General features: G+C 47.4%; 1 protein-coding gene across 4 annotated transcripts in view; it reads right to left on the bottom strand.

The window, feature by feature from the left end:
* The window catches only part of LOC129843365 (serine/threonine-protein kinase N1-like), a 63,101-nt gene that overhangs the window by 17,683 nt on the left and 25,615 nt on the right, over positions 1–19,803 (bottom strand). Inside the window, exon 1 of one of the 4 annotated variants that reach the window (XM_055912065.1) lies at positions 1–480. This exon is cut by the window's left edge and continues 29 nt beyond it. The exons of 2 other annotated variants lie outside the window; for them this stretch is intronic. In XM_055912065.1, the coding sequence (XP_055768040.1) occupies positions 1–43 (43 nt within the window). In that variant the 5' untranslated portion in view covers positions 44–480. Of the gene's footprint in view, positions 481–19,803 lie in introns of those variants that run through there. One more of the 4 variants, XM_055912068.1, reaches the window with a different exon arrangement.

Below are 19,803 nucleotides of genomic sequence, written 5' to 3'. Positions count from 1 at the left end.
ACCGCTCCCCCGGGCTTTCCCCCATCGCCTCTTCGCTCGCCATCACCCTCCTCCTCTTGCTGCCTCCCTTCCTACCGCTCTCTCTGAAAGTCTCCCCCCTAGAGCACCGCTTTATCTCTCCCTGCTGAAATCCACCGCCAACTTCCCTCTTCAAAAGGGAAGAGAGAGAAAAAGGAAACTACAGGGGAACTCGAGAGGGAAAAGGCTGCCTGGTCAAGAGACGAGACTAGAGCGCGAGGCGAGAGACAGACAGAAAGAAAAAAGAGAGACCGAGTGTGACGGAACTCTACCCTGCACAGCTTCCTGGTTTTAGAGCGAGAGAGAGAGAGAGAGCAGGAAAGAGAGCCAAAAAGCGAGAGGGAGAGAGAGCAAGAGTGTGTAATTGTAAACATTCATTTGGGCAGGGTCGTTCTAGAGACTGAACATCCGACAGAGAGGAGAGCAGTTCTGTGTGCTCATTGTGTGTGACAGAAAATATGACCGGAGGGCATAATAACAGAGGTACTGAGAAAAAGAGGTAGGGGGAGGGAGAGGAAACAGACAAGAGAGTCTCTAGCGCCTCCCCCAGCTCAGATAAGGCCTGACGGATGAAGAGAAGGATGGAGGGGGAAGTATAGAAAAGGATCCTGGCACTTTCTCCTCGCATTGCTCCTCCTTCGATCTCTCCCTGGCTTCCCCGTCGTGTTAAAATGCACATAGTTCAGCACGTCAGAGGAGAGCGATGTTCCGTTATGCAAACTTTTTCAACATTTTGTTAGGTTACAGCATTATTCGAAGAATTGATTAAAAATAATCATCCTCATCAATCTACACACAATACCCCATAACGACAAAGCAAAATCAGGTTTTTATTACAAATAAAATAAAAAACGGAAATACTTTATTCACATAAGTATTCAGACCCTTTGCTATGAGACTGGAAATTGAGCTCAGGTGTATCCTGTTTCCATTGATCATCCTTGAGATGTTCCTACAAGTTGATTGGAGTACACATTGGTAAATTCAATTGATTGGACATCATTTGGAAAGGCACACACCTGTCTATATAAGGTCACACAGCAGACAGTGCATGTCAGAGCAAAACCCAAGCCATGAGGTCAAAGGAATAGTCCATAGAGCTCCGAGACAGGATTGTGTCGAGGCACAGATCAGGGGAAGGGTACCAAAACATTTCTGCAGCATTTAAGGTCCTCAAAAACACAGTGGCTGTCAGGACCCGGTGCGAGAAACAGTCACTAATAATCGTCAGAACCCAGAAGATGAGGCAGACACAGCAGTACTAGAGATGGTGGTTTAATTAAAGAACAAAATCTTCAGGCAAAGAATCTAAATCCACAATGTCTAAACATAAAGTCAAGAAGCACAAAATGGATATCCTCCAAAATACAAAGAAACTCCACAAAGTGGTAAAAACAGCAGGGAAAAACAAACCTCAAAAGACTACTCAAAAATACACAAGAACTAAACCAGAGAACCTCTGGAAAATCCAATAAGAGAATCATATGTTCAGAACAAGGCTTGGGCTGGGGCTGGGTGCTAACATACAAACACTGAGCAAGGAACTGAGGAACACACAGGGTTTAAATACTAACAAGGGAACGACACACAGGTGCAAACAATAATTAGAGCAAGGAAAAACAAAAGGTACAAAAAAGGTGCAATGGGGACATCTAGTGACCAAAACCTGAACAGTCCTGGCCAAAACCTGACAGAATCCCCCTCCTAGGAACGGCTCCTGACGTTCCTACCAGCCTTCTCAGGGTGGAGGGTCCTGAACTGACGAATGAGGTCAGGGTCCAGTATGTCCTTGGCAGGAACCCAGGAGCGCTCCTCGGGACCGTAGCCTTCCCAGTCCACCAGATACTGCCAGGACCGCTGCACCCGGCGGGAATCCAGTATCCGGTGGACGGTATAAGCCGACTGGCCACCGATGACACGGGGCGGAGGGGGAGGTCTGCCTGCCGGGATAAGGGGATAAAAAACAACAGGTTTTAATAAAGAAATGTGAAATGTTGGATTGATCTTAAGGGATCTGGGTAAGTGCAGGCGAAAAGTAACGGGATTGACTCTCCTGGCAATCTTAAAGGGGCCGATGAATCTCTGGGACAGCTTGCGAGACTCCACCCGTAGCGGTAAGTTCTTTGTTGAGAGCCATACTCTCTGGCCGGGGTACAGGGTGGGACCGGGACGGCGACGTCTGTTGGCTTGTCGTTGGTACTGCTGTGAGGAACGCAGAAGATTAAGACGTGCCTTCTTCCACGTAAGCCGACAGCGTCTGATGAACCTCGAGGCTGAAGGCACTCTGACTTCTGCCTCCTGGTCCGGGAACAATAGAGGAGCATAGCCAAACTGACACTCATGCGGGGATATACCAGTGGAGGAGGAGCACAAGGTGTTGTGCGCGTACTCGGCCCAAACAATGAAGGATGACCATGTGGACGGGTTGTTGGAAACCATACATCTGAGGGTGGTTTCCAGCTCCTGATTCATCCTCTCAGTTTGGCCGTTGGACTCCGGATGGTACCCTGAAGATAAACTGGCCGTGGCCCCTATGAGTTGGCAGAAGGCCTTCCAAAACCTTGAGGCGAACTGGGGACGTCTGTCGGAAACCATATCTTGCGGAATGCCAAAGACTCGGAACACATGGTTAATCACCAACTCAGCTGTTTCCTTGGCAGAAGGTAATTTGGTCAAGGGAACAAACCTGGCCGCCTTAGAAAACCTGTCGATGATGACTAGGATCGTAGTATTACCATGGGACGGAGGAAGGCCAGTAATAAAGTCCAACGAGATATGGGACCAGGGTCGGTGGGGAATAGATAAAGGGTGAAGGAGTCCTTGAGGGCGGAGGTGAGAAGATTTGCCCTGGCAGCACACGGAACAGGCCTTGACGAAAGTGGCAACGTCTTCTTTTATGGTGGGCCACCAGAACTTACGCTGGATGAACTCCAAGGTGCGACCTACGCCCGGGTGACAGGTGAGGCGAGAGGAGTGCCCCCACAGAAGGACTTGCGCCCTTGCTGCCTTGGGAACAAACAACCGATTGGCAGGACCTCCTCCAGGGCGATGGATGGAGCTTGTTTCACGGTATCCTCCACTTGCCACGAGATCGGAGCCACGATCTTAGCGGCAGGAAGGACAGTCATGTCAGAATCTTCTCGATTGGCAGGAGAGTAGATTCGTGACAAGGCGTCCGGTTTGAGATTCTTCGACCCGGGTCTATAGGTGAGGATAAACTGAAATCGGCTGAAGAAAAGAGACCATCGAGCTTGTCTGGAGTTCAACCGCTTCGCCTGCTGGATATACTCCAGATTTTTGTGGTCCGTAAGCACTTGAAACGGTTGAGAAGCCCCCTCGAGCCAGTGTCTCCATTCCTTCAATGCCATCTTAACCGCTAGGAGTTCACGATCCCCCACATCGTAATTCCTCTCGGCCGGGGTAAGCCGGTGAGAGAAGAAGGCGCAAGGATGAAGCTTCTTGTCTTCACCCCTCTGAGACAGGACAGCTCCAACACCAACCTCTGATGCGTCTACCTCCACCACAAAAGGTTCATCCGCCGTTGGTAGTGTCAGGATGGGAGCAGAGAGGATGCGCTGCTTGAGTCCTTGGAAGGCCGTCTCAGCTTCTCTTCCCCACAGAAACCTTGTGTTGCCACCCTTGGTTACAGCTGAGAGAGGGGCTGCCACCGAGCTGAAGTTCTTGATGAACTTGCGGTAAAAGTTGGTGAAGCCCAGGAAACGCTGAACTTCCTTAACGGACTTGGGGGTGGGCCAATCCGCTACCGCCCCTACCTTCTTGGGGTCCATCTGGACTCGACCGGGTTCCACTATAAATCCCAGGAATTGTACTCGAGAGGAATGGAATTCACACTTTCCGGCTTAACGTACAAATGGCTGTCTAGGAGGCGTTTGAGCACTTGTCTGACATGCTTAGTGTGTTCTTGAAGGGAGCTCGAAAAGATGAGGATGTCATCCAAGTAAACAAACACGAAAATGTTAAGCATATCCCTAAGCACATCGTTTATGAGCGCTTGGAACACAGCCGGGGCGTTGGTCTGGCCGAAGGGCATCACCAAGTATTCGTAGTGACCAGTAGGCGTGTTGAAAGCGGTCTTCCACTCGTCACCGGGTTTGATCCGCACAAGATGGTATGCGTTCCGCAGGTCAAGCTTAGTGAAGACCACTGCTTCCTGGAGCAGCTCAAAGGCTGTGGCCATAAGGGGTAGCGGGTAGCGGTTACGGACGGTTATGGCATTAAGTCCCCGGTAGTCGATGCAAGGACGTAATCCCCCGTCTTTTTTAGCCACAAATAAAAACCCTGCTCCCGCCGGCGAGGTGGATGGACGCATGAGGCCTGCTGCCAGAGCGTCCTTGATGTAGGTATCCATAGCCGCTCGTTCGGGAGGAGATAGGGAAAAGATCCGACCCCTGGGGGGGCAGGTGCCCGGAAACAGGTCGATGGGGCAATCGTAAGGTCTATGGGGTGGTAGTTTGGTGGCCCTCTGTTTGCTAAATACCGGTTTGAGGTCATGGTAACACTCGGGAACTCGGGACAGGTCGATGGATTCTAGAGACTCAGGAGGGGAACTCGGGGAACTTGGGAAGATACAAGTGGCTTGGCACGTAGGACCCCACTGCTTGATAGTGCCCACAGACCAGTCGATGTGAGGGTTATGGCTGTGAAGCCAGGGGTATCCAAGGACGAGAGGGAACTCGGAACACGAGGTCAGATGAAAGTTCATCACTTCCTGGTGTTGGGAAACTGAAAGTCGCATGGGGGAACTGACACGAGTGACAAGTCCAGATCCCAAAGGGCTTCCATCCAGCGTAGTAACCCTTATGGGGTCACTTAGAGGTTCAGAGGGAACGCCATTCTCCTTCGCCCAGACACCATCCATGAAGTTACCTGCGGCTCCAGAGTCTACCAAGGCTTGAAGGGGAAGCTCGTCGTTGTCCCAGGAAAGGGTAACTGGAATGAGCAGGCGGGAGTTGGACGGATGGGAGGAGGTTATGTTTCCCGTTACAGTCCTCCCAGGCCTGCACGGGAGAGTGCGTTTTCCCTGGAGCCCGGGACACGTTGAGAGGAAATGGCCCTGTTTGCCGCAATATAGACAGCATCGCTCCCTCATCCGGTGGTCTCTCTCAGCCTGGGAGATGCGTCCAACCTGCATGGGTTCCGGTGGAGTCAGCGAGGATAAAGGTGGAGACTTGGAGCTGGGACCGATAGGAGCTAGGGTGAGAGATCTACGGTTGAGCTCTCTCTCTCAGACGCTGGTCTATGCGTGAAGCCAACTTGATCAGGGACTCGAGGTTGTCCGGTGGTTCCCGAGTGGCCAGTTCATCTTGGATGGTGTCAGAAAGACCCTTCAAAATACACATTGTGAGCGCCTCGTCGTTCCAGCCACTTGCTGCTGCCACAGTGCGGAACTGGATGGCATAGTCCGTCACGCTGCGCCGACCTTGGCGGAGAGTCAGGAGCTGTTTGGCTGAGTCAGGACCGCTGGTAGGACCATGAAACACTCGCTTGAATTCTTCAGCAAAGGTAGAGTAGCTGGCACAGCAGGGACTTTGGGCATCCCACACAGCAGTAGCCCAGGCTAGGGCTTTTTCCGACAGCAAGGTGATGATATATGCTATCTTGGACCGGTCGGTGGGAAACGACGATGGTTGTAGCTCAAAGGAGAGAGAACATTGGGTGAAAAACCCCTTACAAACACTCGGATCACCTGAGAACCGTTGGGGAGGCGGCAGACGGGGTTCAGCCAGGGAGTTAACTGCCAGGGGCACTTGAATCTGATGAACTGGAGCAGAAGCGGTTGCCGGGGAAAGTCGATCAGAAATCTGCTTTATGGAAGTCAGCATCTCTGACAGAAGTTGAGAATGTCTAGCCATTAAGGCCTCTTGCTGAACCAGAGCAGCTTCGTGGCGTTGGACAGTCCCCTCGTGGTGGGACAGGATGGAACAAAAATCCTGGGTACTGGCTGTCTCTGGGTTCATTATAATGGCTCAGTGTTTCTGTCAGGACCCGGTGCGAGAAACAGTCACTAATAATCATCAGAACCCAGAAGATGAGGCAGACACAGCAGTACTAGAGATGGTGGTTTAATTAAAGAACAAAATCTTCAGGCAAAGAATCTAAATCCACAATGTCCAAACATAAAGTCAAGAAGCACAAAATGGATATCCTCCAAAATACAAAGAAACTCCACAAAGTGGTAAAAACAGCAGGGAAAAACAAACCTCAAAAGACTACTCAAAAATACACAAGAACTAAACCAGAGAACCTCTGGAAAATCCAATAAGAGAATCATATGTTCAGAACAAGGCTTGGGCTGGGGCTGGGTGCTAACATACAAACACTGAGCAAGGAACTGAGGAACACACAGGGTTTAAATACTAACAAGGGAACGACACACAGGTGCAAACAATAATTAGAGCAAGGAAAAACAAAAGGTACAAAAAAGCTGCAATGGGGACATCTAGTGACCAAAACCTGAACAGTCCTGGCCAAAACCTGACAGTGGCTTCCATCATTCTTAAATAGAAGAAGTTTGGAACCACCAAGACTCTTCCTCGAGCTGGCCACTGGGCCAAACTGAGCAATAGGGGGAGAAGTGCCTTGGTCAGGGAGGTGACCAAGAACCCAATGGTCACTCTGACAGAGTTCTAGAGTTCCTCTGTGGAAATGGGAAAACCTTACAGAAGAACAACCATCTCTACAGCACTTCACCAATCAGGCCTTTATGGTAGAGTGGCCAGACGGAAGCCACTCCTCAGGAAAAGTCACCTAAAGGACTCTCCAACCATGAGAAACAAGATTCTCTGGTCTGATGAAACCAAGATTGAACTCTTTGGTCTGAATGCCAAGCGTCACATCTGGAGGAAACCTGGCACCATCCCTACGGTGAAGCATGGCGGTGGAAGCATCACGCTGTGGGGATGTTTTTCAGCGGCAGGGGCGGGGAGACTAGTCAGGATCGAGGGAAAGATGAACAAAGCAAAGTACAGAGAGATCCTTGATGAAAACCTGCTCCAGAGCACTCAGGACCTCAGACTGGGGCAAAGGTTCACCTTCCAACAGGACAACGACCCTTAGCACACAGCCAAGACAATGCAGGAGTGGCTTTGGGACAAGTCTCTGAATGTCTTTGAGTGGCCCAGCCAGAGACCGGATTTGAACCCGATTAAACATCTCTGGAGAGACCTGAAAATAGCTGTGCAAGCCAAGCTTGTAGCGTCATACACAAGAAGACACAAGGCTGTAATAGCTGCCAAAGGTGTTTCAAAAAAGTACTGTGCAAAGGGTCTGAATACTGTAAATGTAAATGTGATATTACAGTTTTACATTTTTAATACATTTGCACAAAAAATAAATTATGGAGTATTGTGTGTAGATTGATGAGGAAAAACACAATAATCAATTTTAGAATAAGGCTGCAACGTAACAAAATGTGGAAAAAATCAAGGGGTCTGAATACTTTCCGAATGCACTATACATCCCAAATAGCACCCTATTCCCTTTATAGTGCACTACATTTGACCAGTAGTGCAAAAGTAGTGCCCTATAGAGGTAATCAGGTGCCATTTGGGACGCATAATATGGGTGGAGCACTGACTCCTCACCTGGCTTATTGCTCTCATGCAACATTAGATCACACTCAGTTGCTTCACATACACAACACTTAAGCCTATCAACACACAGATTTAGACTAACATAACACAGTATCAATCACAAGGGACTATGTATAGGGGCTTTAACACTGGATATTCTCACCGGGTTATGGCTAATGACAGTGTTGTCGTACCAAATTATACAGCTGGTCCGCACTCAAAAAGGAGATTCAAGGTTTATTTTTAGTATTTATTTCATTCAGGGGTAAGTAGAGACGAAAACGTTTCTGCCTCAGCCTTTGTCAGCCGCAATCTTCAGGTAGGTTGTGACAACAAAACCTCAGCCAAGTGTTTGAGCTGCAGAAGAGGACTACAGTGCGGTGTCACAGGAAGGCTCTAAAAATTGTCAGACTGTTCTCTCTGCTACCGCGAGGCAAGCGGTACCGGAGCGCCAAGTCTGGAACCAAAAGGCTCCTGAACAGCTTCTACCCCAAAGTCATAAGACTGCTTAACAGTTCATCAAATGGCTACCTGGACTATTTGCATTGACCCCCCTTTTTTTTGCACACTCACACATACCTACTAGGTACAACCCCAAATCCGCTGCTGTTTTCAACCAGGACCTCAGCGATCACTGCCTCAATGCTGTCAAACTCTCCCCAAAACACTTCTGCGAGCAGGCCTTTCTAATCGACATGGCCCGGGTATCCTGGAAGGATATTGACCACATCCCGTCAGTAGAGGATGCCTGGTTGTTCTTTAAAAGGGCTTTCCTCATCATCTTAAATAAGCATGCCCCTTTCTAAAAAATGTAGAACTAAGAACAGATGTATCCCTTGGTTCACTCCAGACCTGACTGCCCTCAACCAGCACAAAAACATCCTGTGGCGTACTGCACTAGCATCGAATAGTCCCCACGATATGCAACTTTTCAGGGAAGTCAGGAACCAATATACACAGTCAGTTAGGAAAGCAAAGGCTACCTTTTTCAAACAGAAATGTGCATCCTGCAGCACACTGTAAAGTCCATGGAGAATAAGAGCACCTCCTCCCAGCTGCCCACTGCACTGAGGCTAGGAAACACTGTCACCACCAATAAATCTACGATAATCGAACATTTAGAAAAGCATTTCTCTACAGCTGGCCATGCTTTCCACCTGGCTACCCCAACCCCGGCCAACAGCTGATGTTCTGATAGAGCTGCAAAATCTGGATCCCTACAAATCAGTTGGGCTAGACAATCTGGACCCTCTCTTCCTAAAATTATCCTCCGCCATTGTTGCAACCCCTATTACTAGTCTGTTCAACCTCTTTCGTTTCGTCACAGATTCCTAAAGATTGGAAAGCGGCCACGGTCATCCCCCTCTTCAAAGGGGGAGACACTCTAGACCCAAACTGTTACAGACGTATATCCATCCTGCCCTGCCTTTCTAAAGTCTTCGAAAGCCAAGTGAACAAACAGATCACAGACCATTTCGAATCCCACCATACCTTCTCCGCTATGCAATCCGGTTTCCGAGCTGGTCATGGGTGCACCTCAGCCACGCTCAAGGTCCTAAACGATATCATAACCGCCATCAATAAAAAGACAATACTGTGCAGCCGTCTTCATTGACCTGGCCAAGGCTTTCGACTCTGTCAATTACCGTATTCTTATTCGACAGACTCAACAGCCTTGGTTTCTCTAATGACTGTCTCGCCTGGTTCACTAACTACTTCTCAGATAGAGTTCAGTGTGTCAAATCGGAGGGCCTGTTGTCCGGGGGTGGGGGTGCCACAGGGTTCAATTCTCGGGCCGACTCTTTTCTCTGTATATATCAATGATGTCACTCTTGCTGCGGGTGATTCTTTGATCCACCTCTACGCAGACGACCCCATTCTGTATACATCTGGCCCTTCTTTGGACACTGTGTTAACAAACCTCCAAACGAGCTTCAATGCCATACAACACTCCTTCCGTGGCCTCCAACTGCTCTTAAATGCTAGTAAAATTAAATGCATGCTCTTCAACCGATCGCTGCCCGCACCTGCCCGCCCGACTAGCATCACTACTTTGGACGGTTCTGACTCAGAATATGTGGACGACTATGAATACCTAGGTGTCTGGCTAGACTGTAAACTCTCCTTCCAGACTCATATTAAGGATCTCCAATCCAAAATTAAATCTAGAATCGGCTTCCTATTTAGCAACAAAGCCTCCTTCACTCATGCTGCCAAACATATCCTCGTAAAACTGACTATCCTACCGATCCTCGACTTCGGCGATGTCATTTACAAAATAGCCTCCAACACTCTACTCAGCAAATTGGATGCAGTCTATCACAGTGCCATCTGTTTTGTCACCAAAGCCCCATATACTACCCACCACTGCGACCTGTATGCTCTTGTTGGCTGGTCCTCACTACATATTCGTCGCCAAACCTACTGGCTCCAGGTCATCTATAAGTCTTTGCTAGGTAAAGCTCCGCCTTATCTCAGCTCACTGGTCACCATAGCAACACCCACCCATAGCACACGCTCCAGCAGGTATATTTCACTGGTCACCCCCAAAGCCAACACCTACTTTGGCCGCCTTTCCTTCCAGTTCTCTTCTGCCAATGACTGTAACGAATTTCAAAAATCGCTGAAGTTGGAGACTTATATCTCCCTCACTAACTTTAAGCATCAGCTGTCAGAGCAGCTTACCGATCGCTGCAGCCCATCTGTAAATAGCCCATCCAACCAACTACCTACCTCATCCCCATATTTGTTTTTCTGGTCTTTTGCACACCAGTATTTCTACTTGCACATCCTCATCTGCACATCTATCACTCCAGTGTTAATTGCTAAATTGTAATTACTTTGCCACTATGGCCTATTTATTGCCTTACCTCCTTACTTCATTTGTACACACTGTATACAGATTTTTATATTGTGTTATTGACTGTACGTTTGTTTATCCCATGTGTAACATTGTGTTGTTGTTTTTGTCGCACTGCTTTGCTTAATCTTGGCCAGATCGCAGTCGTAAATGAGAACTTGTTCACAACTGGCCTACCTGGTTAAATAAAGGTGAAATATATACAAATACTACACTGACACACACATACTCTCACACACACAAAACACACACACGCATGCATATTGACGCCACACACACACTCAGACACACTTCCACACTCGTTGCTGCTACTGTTTATTATCTATCCTGATTGCCTAGTCACTTTTACCCCTACCTACATATACATATTACCTCAATCACCTCAACTACCTGGTACACCTGCACATTGACTCGGTACTGGTACTCCTTGTATATAGCCTCGTTATTGTTATTGTTATTTTATTGTGTTACTGTTCCTTGTTTATAGTAGGAGGGAGGGAGAAAGGCTCGTGGAGAGGAGGAGCGGGGAGAGATGTTTTAAGGACAAACATTCCCACCTGGGATGTAAACAGAGCGAGGTCTGGTGGTGAAGTGGCTCATATCCATAAACAGTGAACCATCTGAATAACTCCTACTTTGGCATAGAGGGAGGAGAGAGAGACGGGAGAGGCACGGAGGGAGAGAGAGAGCAAGCAAGTGAAAGAGCAAGGGAGAGAGAGATGGACAGATGGAGAAAAACAAGCCCTAGAGTAGCCCACAGAGACTGAAGGCCTTGGCAGCTGATGCAACAGTATAACACACACACACACCGCCAGCTGAGCCCACGGCTGTCCAATCAGCAGGGGTGGGGGTCCCTCACCACACCAGCCTGTCCATCACTCACCGTCTCTATCCCATGCTGAGTCAGTGACTGGGCTAGACACCTGTCAATCATCCCAAGGCCTGGGGTCAGTAGGCTAATACAGGGCAGGACTAGTTGAACTTGACACTTGTTTGACAAGTGGTGGAAGGTTTCCTGCTGTGAAGGCATGTTGGCGGTCTTGTTGAATTAACACTGTTCATGAAGAATAAGATACAGGCCTATGCCACAGTATGCTGCACAATGTGGTACATATGGCCTCAGTTCTGTTCCAAGACAGGTCTTGTCATTTTAGTCCTTATGATAACAGATGGCACTGAGGTACTAACAGTTTATCCTAGACCAGCCGTTAGGGTTGAATCTCTCCCTGGAGGGCCCTTACATGCCATTACACCAACTACAGTGGTGTGTCCCACTACTAGACACCTGTGAAAGCTGCATTCACTCTGCAGTGATGAGGTGTGAAACTAGTGTAGCCAACAGAGCAGTACCACAAGAGGATGCACAGGCCTTTCACACCCCAATGTGTGTGTGTGTGTGTGTGTGTGTGTGTGTGTGTGTGTGTGTGTGTGTGTGTGTGTGTGTGTGTGTGTGTGTGTGTGTGTGTGTGTGTGTGTGTGTCAAATGGACGTTGGCAGAAGTCCTGTATGAAGTAACTATTTTAAATACATTTTATATGCTTGCATGAATATCAAATACTTACACTGATAAACACAGACATGCAAGACCTAACCACAGACAAAGACAACCCAAAGGCACAAGGACACAGATAGACACACAGTCTGTGTGTGTGTGTGTGCGCGCGTGTGTGTGTGTGTGCGTGCACAGTGTGCCGTTTGGGAGGCCTGACTTGAATGAAGATTTAATTGAGTGACTGACTATTAAATATGTCCTGTGTTCTGTCTGAGTCCAGGTCATGTTGACACACTGGGGGAGATCAGGAGACCCAATCCTCTACTACTGCTCTTCAATAGAAAACCAATTAAGTTCAACAACACACTCCTGACATTTCCTGGACAGGTAGACACAGCACGTGCAGACGTTGAGTCACAAATAATAAACTTTGTAGCATCAGAGAGGAGAATGGGGGGAACAGCAGCCTCAAGGATACATTTTAGATAGGCTTAAACAGTCTTTCATCAAGACAGACAATATTAAAACATTGATTTCTATTGTGTGGCAAGTACACCCGACTGAACTGGGATGATCTCGATGGGTGAGTTCCATATTCACTCTAATCAAATCAAATTGTATTTGTCACTTGCACCAAATACAACAGGTGTAGACCTTACCGTGAAATGCTTACTTACAAGCCCTTAACCAACAATGCAGTTCAAGAAAGAGTTAAGAAAATGTTTACTAAATAAACAAAAGTTTAAAAAAATGTTTTTTAATCATTAAAAAAGTAACAAGAAATGTACATAACAATAACGAGGCTATGTACAGTGGGTACCGGTACCGAGTCAATGTGCGTGTCACGCCCGGACCATAGAGAGCCTTTGGTTCTCTATGGTGTTTAGGTCAGAGTGTGACTGGGGGGGTTATCTAGTTTATAGATTTCCAGGTTGGTGGTTTGTGTGGTTCCCAATTAGAGGCAGCTGGTAATCGTTGTCTCTAATTGGGGATCATATTTAAGTAGATATTTCTCCCACCTGCATTTGTGGGATATTATTTTGTGTTTGTGCATGTGCACCACGTAGTCACGTTTCGTTGGTCGTTTATTGATTTATTGTTTTTGCTTTAAGTTTCACTTTTGAAATAAATATGTGGAACTCAACCTCCGCTGAGCCTTGGTCCCGTTCTTACGACAAGCGTGACAGTGCGGGGGTACAGGTTAGTCGAGGACTCTATGCCAGAACTCTACATCTGTGGTTTGTCTCGACCGAACATTGACTTTATTATCGAGTAAACATACAGACTGAAACCTGGATGGCTCTCTCCCTCCCCCACATCCCTGCTTTCTCTCTCCCACTGTCAGTTATGAGTCTGGCCCACAAGGCCCTGAGGGAGCCACACAACACCCCTCTCTATGTCTCCTCTCAACCACAACAATACACTATTGTAGAAGAATAACACATAGGGCCTAAATACAGAAGAATTACGACTTGTTATCACCGGCTGATTCAAATGACATAACGCAGCTTGTTTCTGTTCCTACGATATTTCACCTCTACGAACAGACAATTCTCATAAGCATAATTATTATAGGCCTGTAGTGTATAATTATTCACTCGCTGTACCAGATAAATAAGTCAGTGTGTGAACCTGACCTGAACTAAATCTCCCTCTCTCTCTGCATATAATGTAGGCTATGCAGAGAGTATCGAGGTGAGGATGTGTAAGCACTAAGTAGGGGGGAGATGAATTATAGAGACTAGTTATGAATAAACCAGCGCGAGCTAGCTGCAGTGTTACTGCGTCTGCTCGTGGAACAGACTGGTATGAACTGTGCTCCTAATTGGAATGACAAGCCCAGAGTTAATCCTACAGCCTACGCTGAACTGAACAGAGTAATCCCCCCCCCCTCCTTCTTCCTCCTCTCTGAATCATGAGTCATACATAGAAACATCTGGAGGGGTGGATTCCTGGGATGCCTGTGTGGTGACGTCAGCAAGACCTGGGAGGGATCAAGGCTAGCCTAGCAGGCAACCACAACCACAGGATAACTTCTATTGGGGATAAATGGCGCGAGTCCGTCATATCTATGCGTGCTACTGTAGATGAAACTGTACCGTGTGGTGACAGCAGCAGGACCTGGGAGGGATCAGGCTTAGCAGGCAATCACATCTACTAGGAGTTCTGATAGGCGCACTACACCCCTCTATATGGTTTGCTCTGCCGCCTGTGGATACTAGGCTTCTGTACAGTCGTGGCCAAAAGTTTTGAGAATGACACAAATATTAATTTCCACAAAGTTTGCTGCTTCAGTATCTTTAGATATTTTTGTCAGATGTTACAATGGAATACTGAAGTATAATTACAAGCATTTCATAAGTGTCAAAGGATTTTATTGACAATTACATGAAGTTGATGCAAAGAGTCAATATTTGCAGTGTTGACCCTTCTTTTTTAAGACCTCTGCAATCCGCCCTGGCATGCTGTCAATTAACTTCTGGGCTACACCTTGACTGATGGCAGCACATTCTTGCATAATCAATGCTTGGAGTTGGCCAGAGTTTGTGGGTTTTAGTTTGTCCACCCGCCTCTTGAGGATTGGTCTGGGGAGTTTCCTGGCCACGGAAACTCAAAATATTTATGTTTTTTTCCCCGAGCCACTTAGTTATCACTTTTGCCTTATGGCAAGGTGCTCCATCACACTGGAAAAGGCATTGTTCGTCACCAAACTGTTCCTGGATGGTTGGGAGAAGTTGCTCTCGGAGGATGTGTTGGTACCATTTTTTATTCATGGCTGTGTTCTTAGGCAAAATTGGATGCTTTACTGTTGGCATGACACAGGACTGATGGTAGTGCTCACCTTGTCTTCTCCGGACAAGCTTTTTTCTGGATGCCCCAAACAATCGGAAAGGGAATTCATCAGAGAAAATGACTTTACGTGTTTCCTTGCAGGTAACCATGGCTGACAGAGGAAGAACAATGATTCCAATCAGCATGACAGAGTGATCTCCAGCCTTGTCCTCGTCAACACTTACACCTGTGTTAACGAGAGAATCACCGACATGATGTCAGCTTGTCCTTTTGTGGCAGGGCTGAAATGCAGTGGAAATGTTTTTTGGGGATTCAGTTCATTTGCATGGCAAAGACTCTTCATAACATTCTGGAGTATATGCAAATTGCCATCATACAAACTGAGGCAGCGGACTTTGTGAAAATGTATATTTGTGTCATTCTCAAAACTTTTGGCAACGACTGTACACTGGACAGGAGTAGGATGTACCGTCACAAAGGAGAAAGTTCAATACAGACTTCTGGAGGTCGGCTGCTTTCATCAAAATAACAGCGTTCAATATGGTCCATATTGGTCCTACTTTGATTTTCTACAGGTCGCGGTCTCCTGAGCCACAGTGTGTTGTTTTACTATCTTCCTCAGTCCTTTACTCCCTTGAGGCTGAGAGGAGGTGAAGAGAGGTGACTAAAGGTTGGGAAGAGAAGCAGAGGTAGACGCCGCCCTTCTCCCCATGAGGCCTTCTATGTGACAGGCCAGGAGAACCTCTGAACAGACAGATAGAGACAGAGAGATTGGGCCAGAGGAAAGAGACTGAGAAGAGTGTGTGAGTGCCAGGCCTTGTATACAGAGAGAGAGGGAGAAAGAGAGAGAGAAAAAGAGAGAGAAATAGAGAGAAAAAGAGAGAGAGAGATAGAAAAAGAGAGAGAGAGAGAGAGAGAGAGAGAGAGAGAGAGAGAGAGAGAGAGAGAGAGAGAGAGAGAGAGAGAGAGAGAGAGAGAGAGAGAGAGAGAGAGAGAGAGAGAGAGAGAGAGAGAGAGAGAGAGAGAGAGAGAGAGAGAGAGAGAGAGAGAGAGAGAGAGAGAGAGAGAGAGAGAGAGAGAGAGAGAGAGAGAGAGAGAGAGAGAGAGAGAGAGCAGTACTCGGTAGACGGAGAAAGAGAGCTGGTGAGGTGATACTGATAAACATGGCTCTGGGAAACCCCTGTAACTGAGAGGGCAGCTGAAGAAAAGGACGGTTGGGATGACACACAAGGAGATAAAAGGAGGACTATAGAAAGACAGACAGTGACAGAACGAGGGATATGAAGATCAACTTCTGAACTTTACCATAAGCCTCATGTCCTCTCCCACTGTACCAAAGCCGTCAGTACATCTGAGAGGGAGGACAGGACAGGGCAGTGGAACATGGAGGCTTCAGAGCAGTAACCCTACACCCTGGCCTGACAGCAGACAGAGACAGAGAGACAGAGAGACAGAGAGACAGAGAGACAGAGAGACAGAGAGACAGAGAGAGAGAGAGAGACAGAGAGAGAGAGAGAGAGAGAGAGAGAGAGAGAATTTACTTTGGCAAGGAGCCCGGGGACAAAGGCAATGAGACAGAATGAGAGAGGGGGGGAAAAGAGAACGAGAGATGGGTAGAACGGTTGTTAAACTTAATTCACCATGTGCAAGGGAGAGTGAGAGAGAGGTGGGAGAGGAGAGCGGGAATCAGACTAAATTCAGCATGTGTTAGCTAGACAGTGTGAGTGTGTGGGAGAGAGAGAGAGAGCCCGCTAGAGCGAGAGGAGGCGAGGGACGTGGGATTTAGAGCTTGTGTTGCTGGGTGGAGGAGAGTTCACTGCAAGTGAGGCAATACACCACCACCACCAACACCCAGCTGCTCAGTACTGGTTAGCTTTATTTTCCCCTAACACTACCACCCCTCCCCTAACTGGAGTAAACGAACGGTCAACAATACTTAGGCATCCACTCCCAGCTCATACATACTACGCACATTTCACGGACAGTATATTTCACCTCAACCTCTCCCATCTATCTCTGAAGACCATCCAGTTGGGATTTCTAACTGCCATATATATTTTTTTTGTTTTAGCTCAACAGGTACAACAGTCACGCCGTCTTAACTCTGAGACGTTCTCTCTAGAGTCAACGTGAGTCTCGCATCTGGCCAACAAGATGGCCGTGGTAATCCTGCCGTTAGCACCGCAGGCTACAATCCCACCCGGACACAGCAGTTGTCCTGTACAACACTGCACCAACTACAAGTCTGTCTTTGATGTCTATTGTGGTCTACTACGTTCAGAACTCGCTCTCAGACACACACACACACACACACACACTTCCTTAGAACTCAAGGCCAGTGGTGGCGTGCCGATACACACAGCAGCAGAATAAGAGAGGATACGCACACAAGTGTCTGAAGCTGGAGAAGCCAAGGAGAGTGGGATTAAGGGAAGGAGGGCGAGTGAGCAGCGGGCACTGGGCCGCGTGAGCCTTGGGTCTTCAGCTGGAGCGCTGTGAATGGACATGAATGGCCTCATTGTAGCCCGGTCTGTCCTCTGAGGGAGTGCCATGTGTGTGTGTGCGTGTGTGTGTGCGCACGCATGCGTACTCCTGTAAGACCTCTTGAATGAAATGGTATTTGTATCGAGAATACTGTATGGGGTTGGACACACTAACCTCTCTTCCTCCACTTACGGGTCGCTGCGCCCCCACAGCACTCTGGGTAATGGTGTGTGTGTGTGTGTGCGAGAAAGACCTCTTAAAGTGGTACTGTAACTAGAATGACCCTCTCCAGTGTTTCTGTGTGGTCACAGCTGGACTACTGGGCTCAGGTCCTTGTGTTGTTTTAAAGACTCCTCAATAACAGCTGGATCACAAGTAGAAAAGGCCTTGTGTGTGTGTGTGTGTGTGTGTGTGTGTGTGTGTGTGTGTGTGTGTGTGTGTGTGTGTGTGTGTGTGTGTGTGTGTGTGTGTGTGTGTGTGTGTGTGTGTGTGTGTGTGTGTGTGTACAGTAAGTGCATAATGTGTGTGAATCCTGGAGATTACCACACTAAGCTTTACCAGGGTGGCTCAGGGTTGCTTCCCCTGGCAGAGTAGGTCTACACTGAACAGAGGGCACACACACCACTACCCAGGGTGCAGTGTGGCGCAGTGACCCAGCAGGGGAGAGAGAGAGAGGAGGTGGTTAGTTTCCAGCAGAGTGGCCGGCTGCAACACGGTGCTGCTGAACCGTTACTACCAGCCAAGTGAGAAGACCTACTGCCTGTCTGCCTGCCTGGGAGCCCACACTGTGCCAGAGGACAGCAGAGATCTCTCACAGGGGAGAATACACGTGTGTGTGTGTGTGTGTTAGAGCTGGGCGATATGGACAAAAAGTCATATCGTGATAAATGTAACTATTTTGCTCGACAACAACAAATACAACAATAAAAAAATGGTTTAATGGACAGTTACTTTACATTAGAAGCAGGGCTCTAGACCTTTTTCCCCCAATGCCAAGTAAGACAACTGAGATGGTAGCCTATGATTTTAAAAAGTCAGCTATTTCATGTAAAATATCCAGGAAATGTATGATATATTTTGATGTGCAACCTGTCAAAATAGGATCCAGAATTCTCTGATTTCTTTTTGGCTCTTCAGAGAATTTTCCAACATCTTTGTACATATTAGCCTACAGGAGACTGGAGTAAGTTGAGCCATTTTTTACATTCAGCATCACTCTGTAAAGAGAAATATAGTATTGTTTCCAACAAAGATACCTACATATTAGAGCACAACCGATTTATCGGTTGACCGATTTATCGGTTGACCGATATTGTCTGCCGATATTAGCCTTTTGCGGATGTTTTTGTATTGCCGTTTTATCCACTGAAAAGGATATGAGATGCAGATAAAATGAACACAAAAAAACTAGAAATACTTTTTTTTTTGCATTGCTATTAGTCCTGAAGACATAGGCTCTAAGCCTATCTTTCCTTGTCGCGCTACAGCAAGACTGGACACTATCACCCAATACAACACCACCGTTCGGAGAGGAGTGTCAACTACTGTGAACTAAGGTGAGAGCTGAGTAGATAGAAGCTTGCCAGCTCAATAAAGTGCCAAAATGCGCATTAGCCATATACTGTTACGTGGAGTGTAACGTGAAACTCGGTGGTAATGTTAACGTTAAATCCCTTTAGCGAAGCCCTGGAAATCTGGTGTGATATATTTGCTCTTCGTGAAGAGTATTCCTCAAGCTCTGTCATTTAGAAAGACACACAAAAACATAGCAGGCTGCAAAGCAGCGCTTCGTAGCTACTTTTTGATGTATGGGTTGTCATTTGCCAGGGACTCGTCCAAATTCACGTTTCGCCGCCCCCATCTAGCCAGCTAACTAGCTGTGTGGGAGTAGGGCTGTTGCGGTGACCGTACCGGCAGTCATGAACGTAGTAAAATTCCACGTGACCGTTGACTCACAGTAATCTCCTCTTATGCACTCTGGACATGCTTTGGTAGTACCCAACTTGCTGAAGACCATCATTGCTCAAAGGCCTGGTACTCGGGGCTCTATTGTCCCTCTAACCACTCTGACTTTAATGCAATGCAATCCAAAAATCACATCAAAACAGTATCTATCATGTTTTTAAAACATCACCTCACTGTGATGATCAATTTGAAGAAAGTAATTCAACAGCAGGTTGAAACCGGAGTTGAACGGCGGGAACCAGGTTACTGAGATTTACCACCCAAAACCACTCCCTTTCCCCGGGATAGATAACTGCGAGAAAAAGGTCAATTATAATAAATTATTTATATGAACAGCATGGCGTGAAATTGAACTGTTAAATGATATGCAATGTCTAAATCGGGCTTCTCTACGGCCTCTGCATGATGAATGATCAACGCTCAGGGTGGGGACAGAGCCCGTCTCAGTATGGAGCGCAGTTCACAACACATGTAGATCTGTCATCTCGTCATGGTAACTGTTTTCTCTTGTGACAGGTAGGCCTGCATTTGCTGCAGCATAGCCTATGCTACAGTAGCATAAAGACTGAATGTGTGTCTAATTTACCCATCTCCACCTG

The sequence above is a fragment of the Salvelinus fontinalis genome, unplaced genomic scaffold, assembly GCF_029448725.1.
Source record: "Salvelinus fontinalis isolate EN_2023a unplaced genomic scaffold, ASM2944872v1 scaffold_0127, whole genome shotgun sequence".
NCBI classification, from domain to species: Eukaryota; Metazoa; Chordata; class Actinopteri; order Salmoniformes; family Salmonidae; genus Salvelinus; species Salvelinus fontinalis.
Note: the sequence above shows the minus strand (reverse complement) of the source record. Positions and strands in the feature narration are given on the sequence as shown.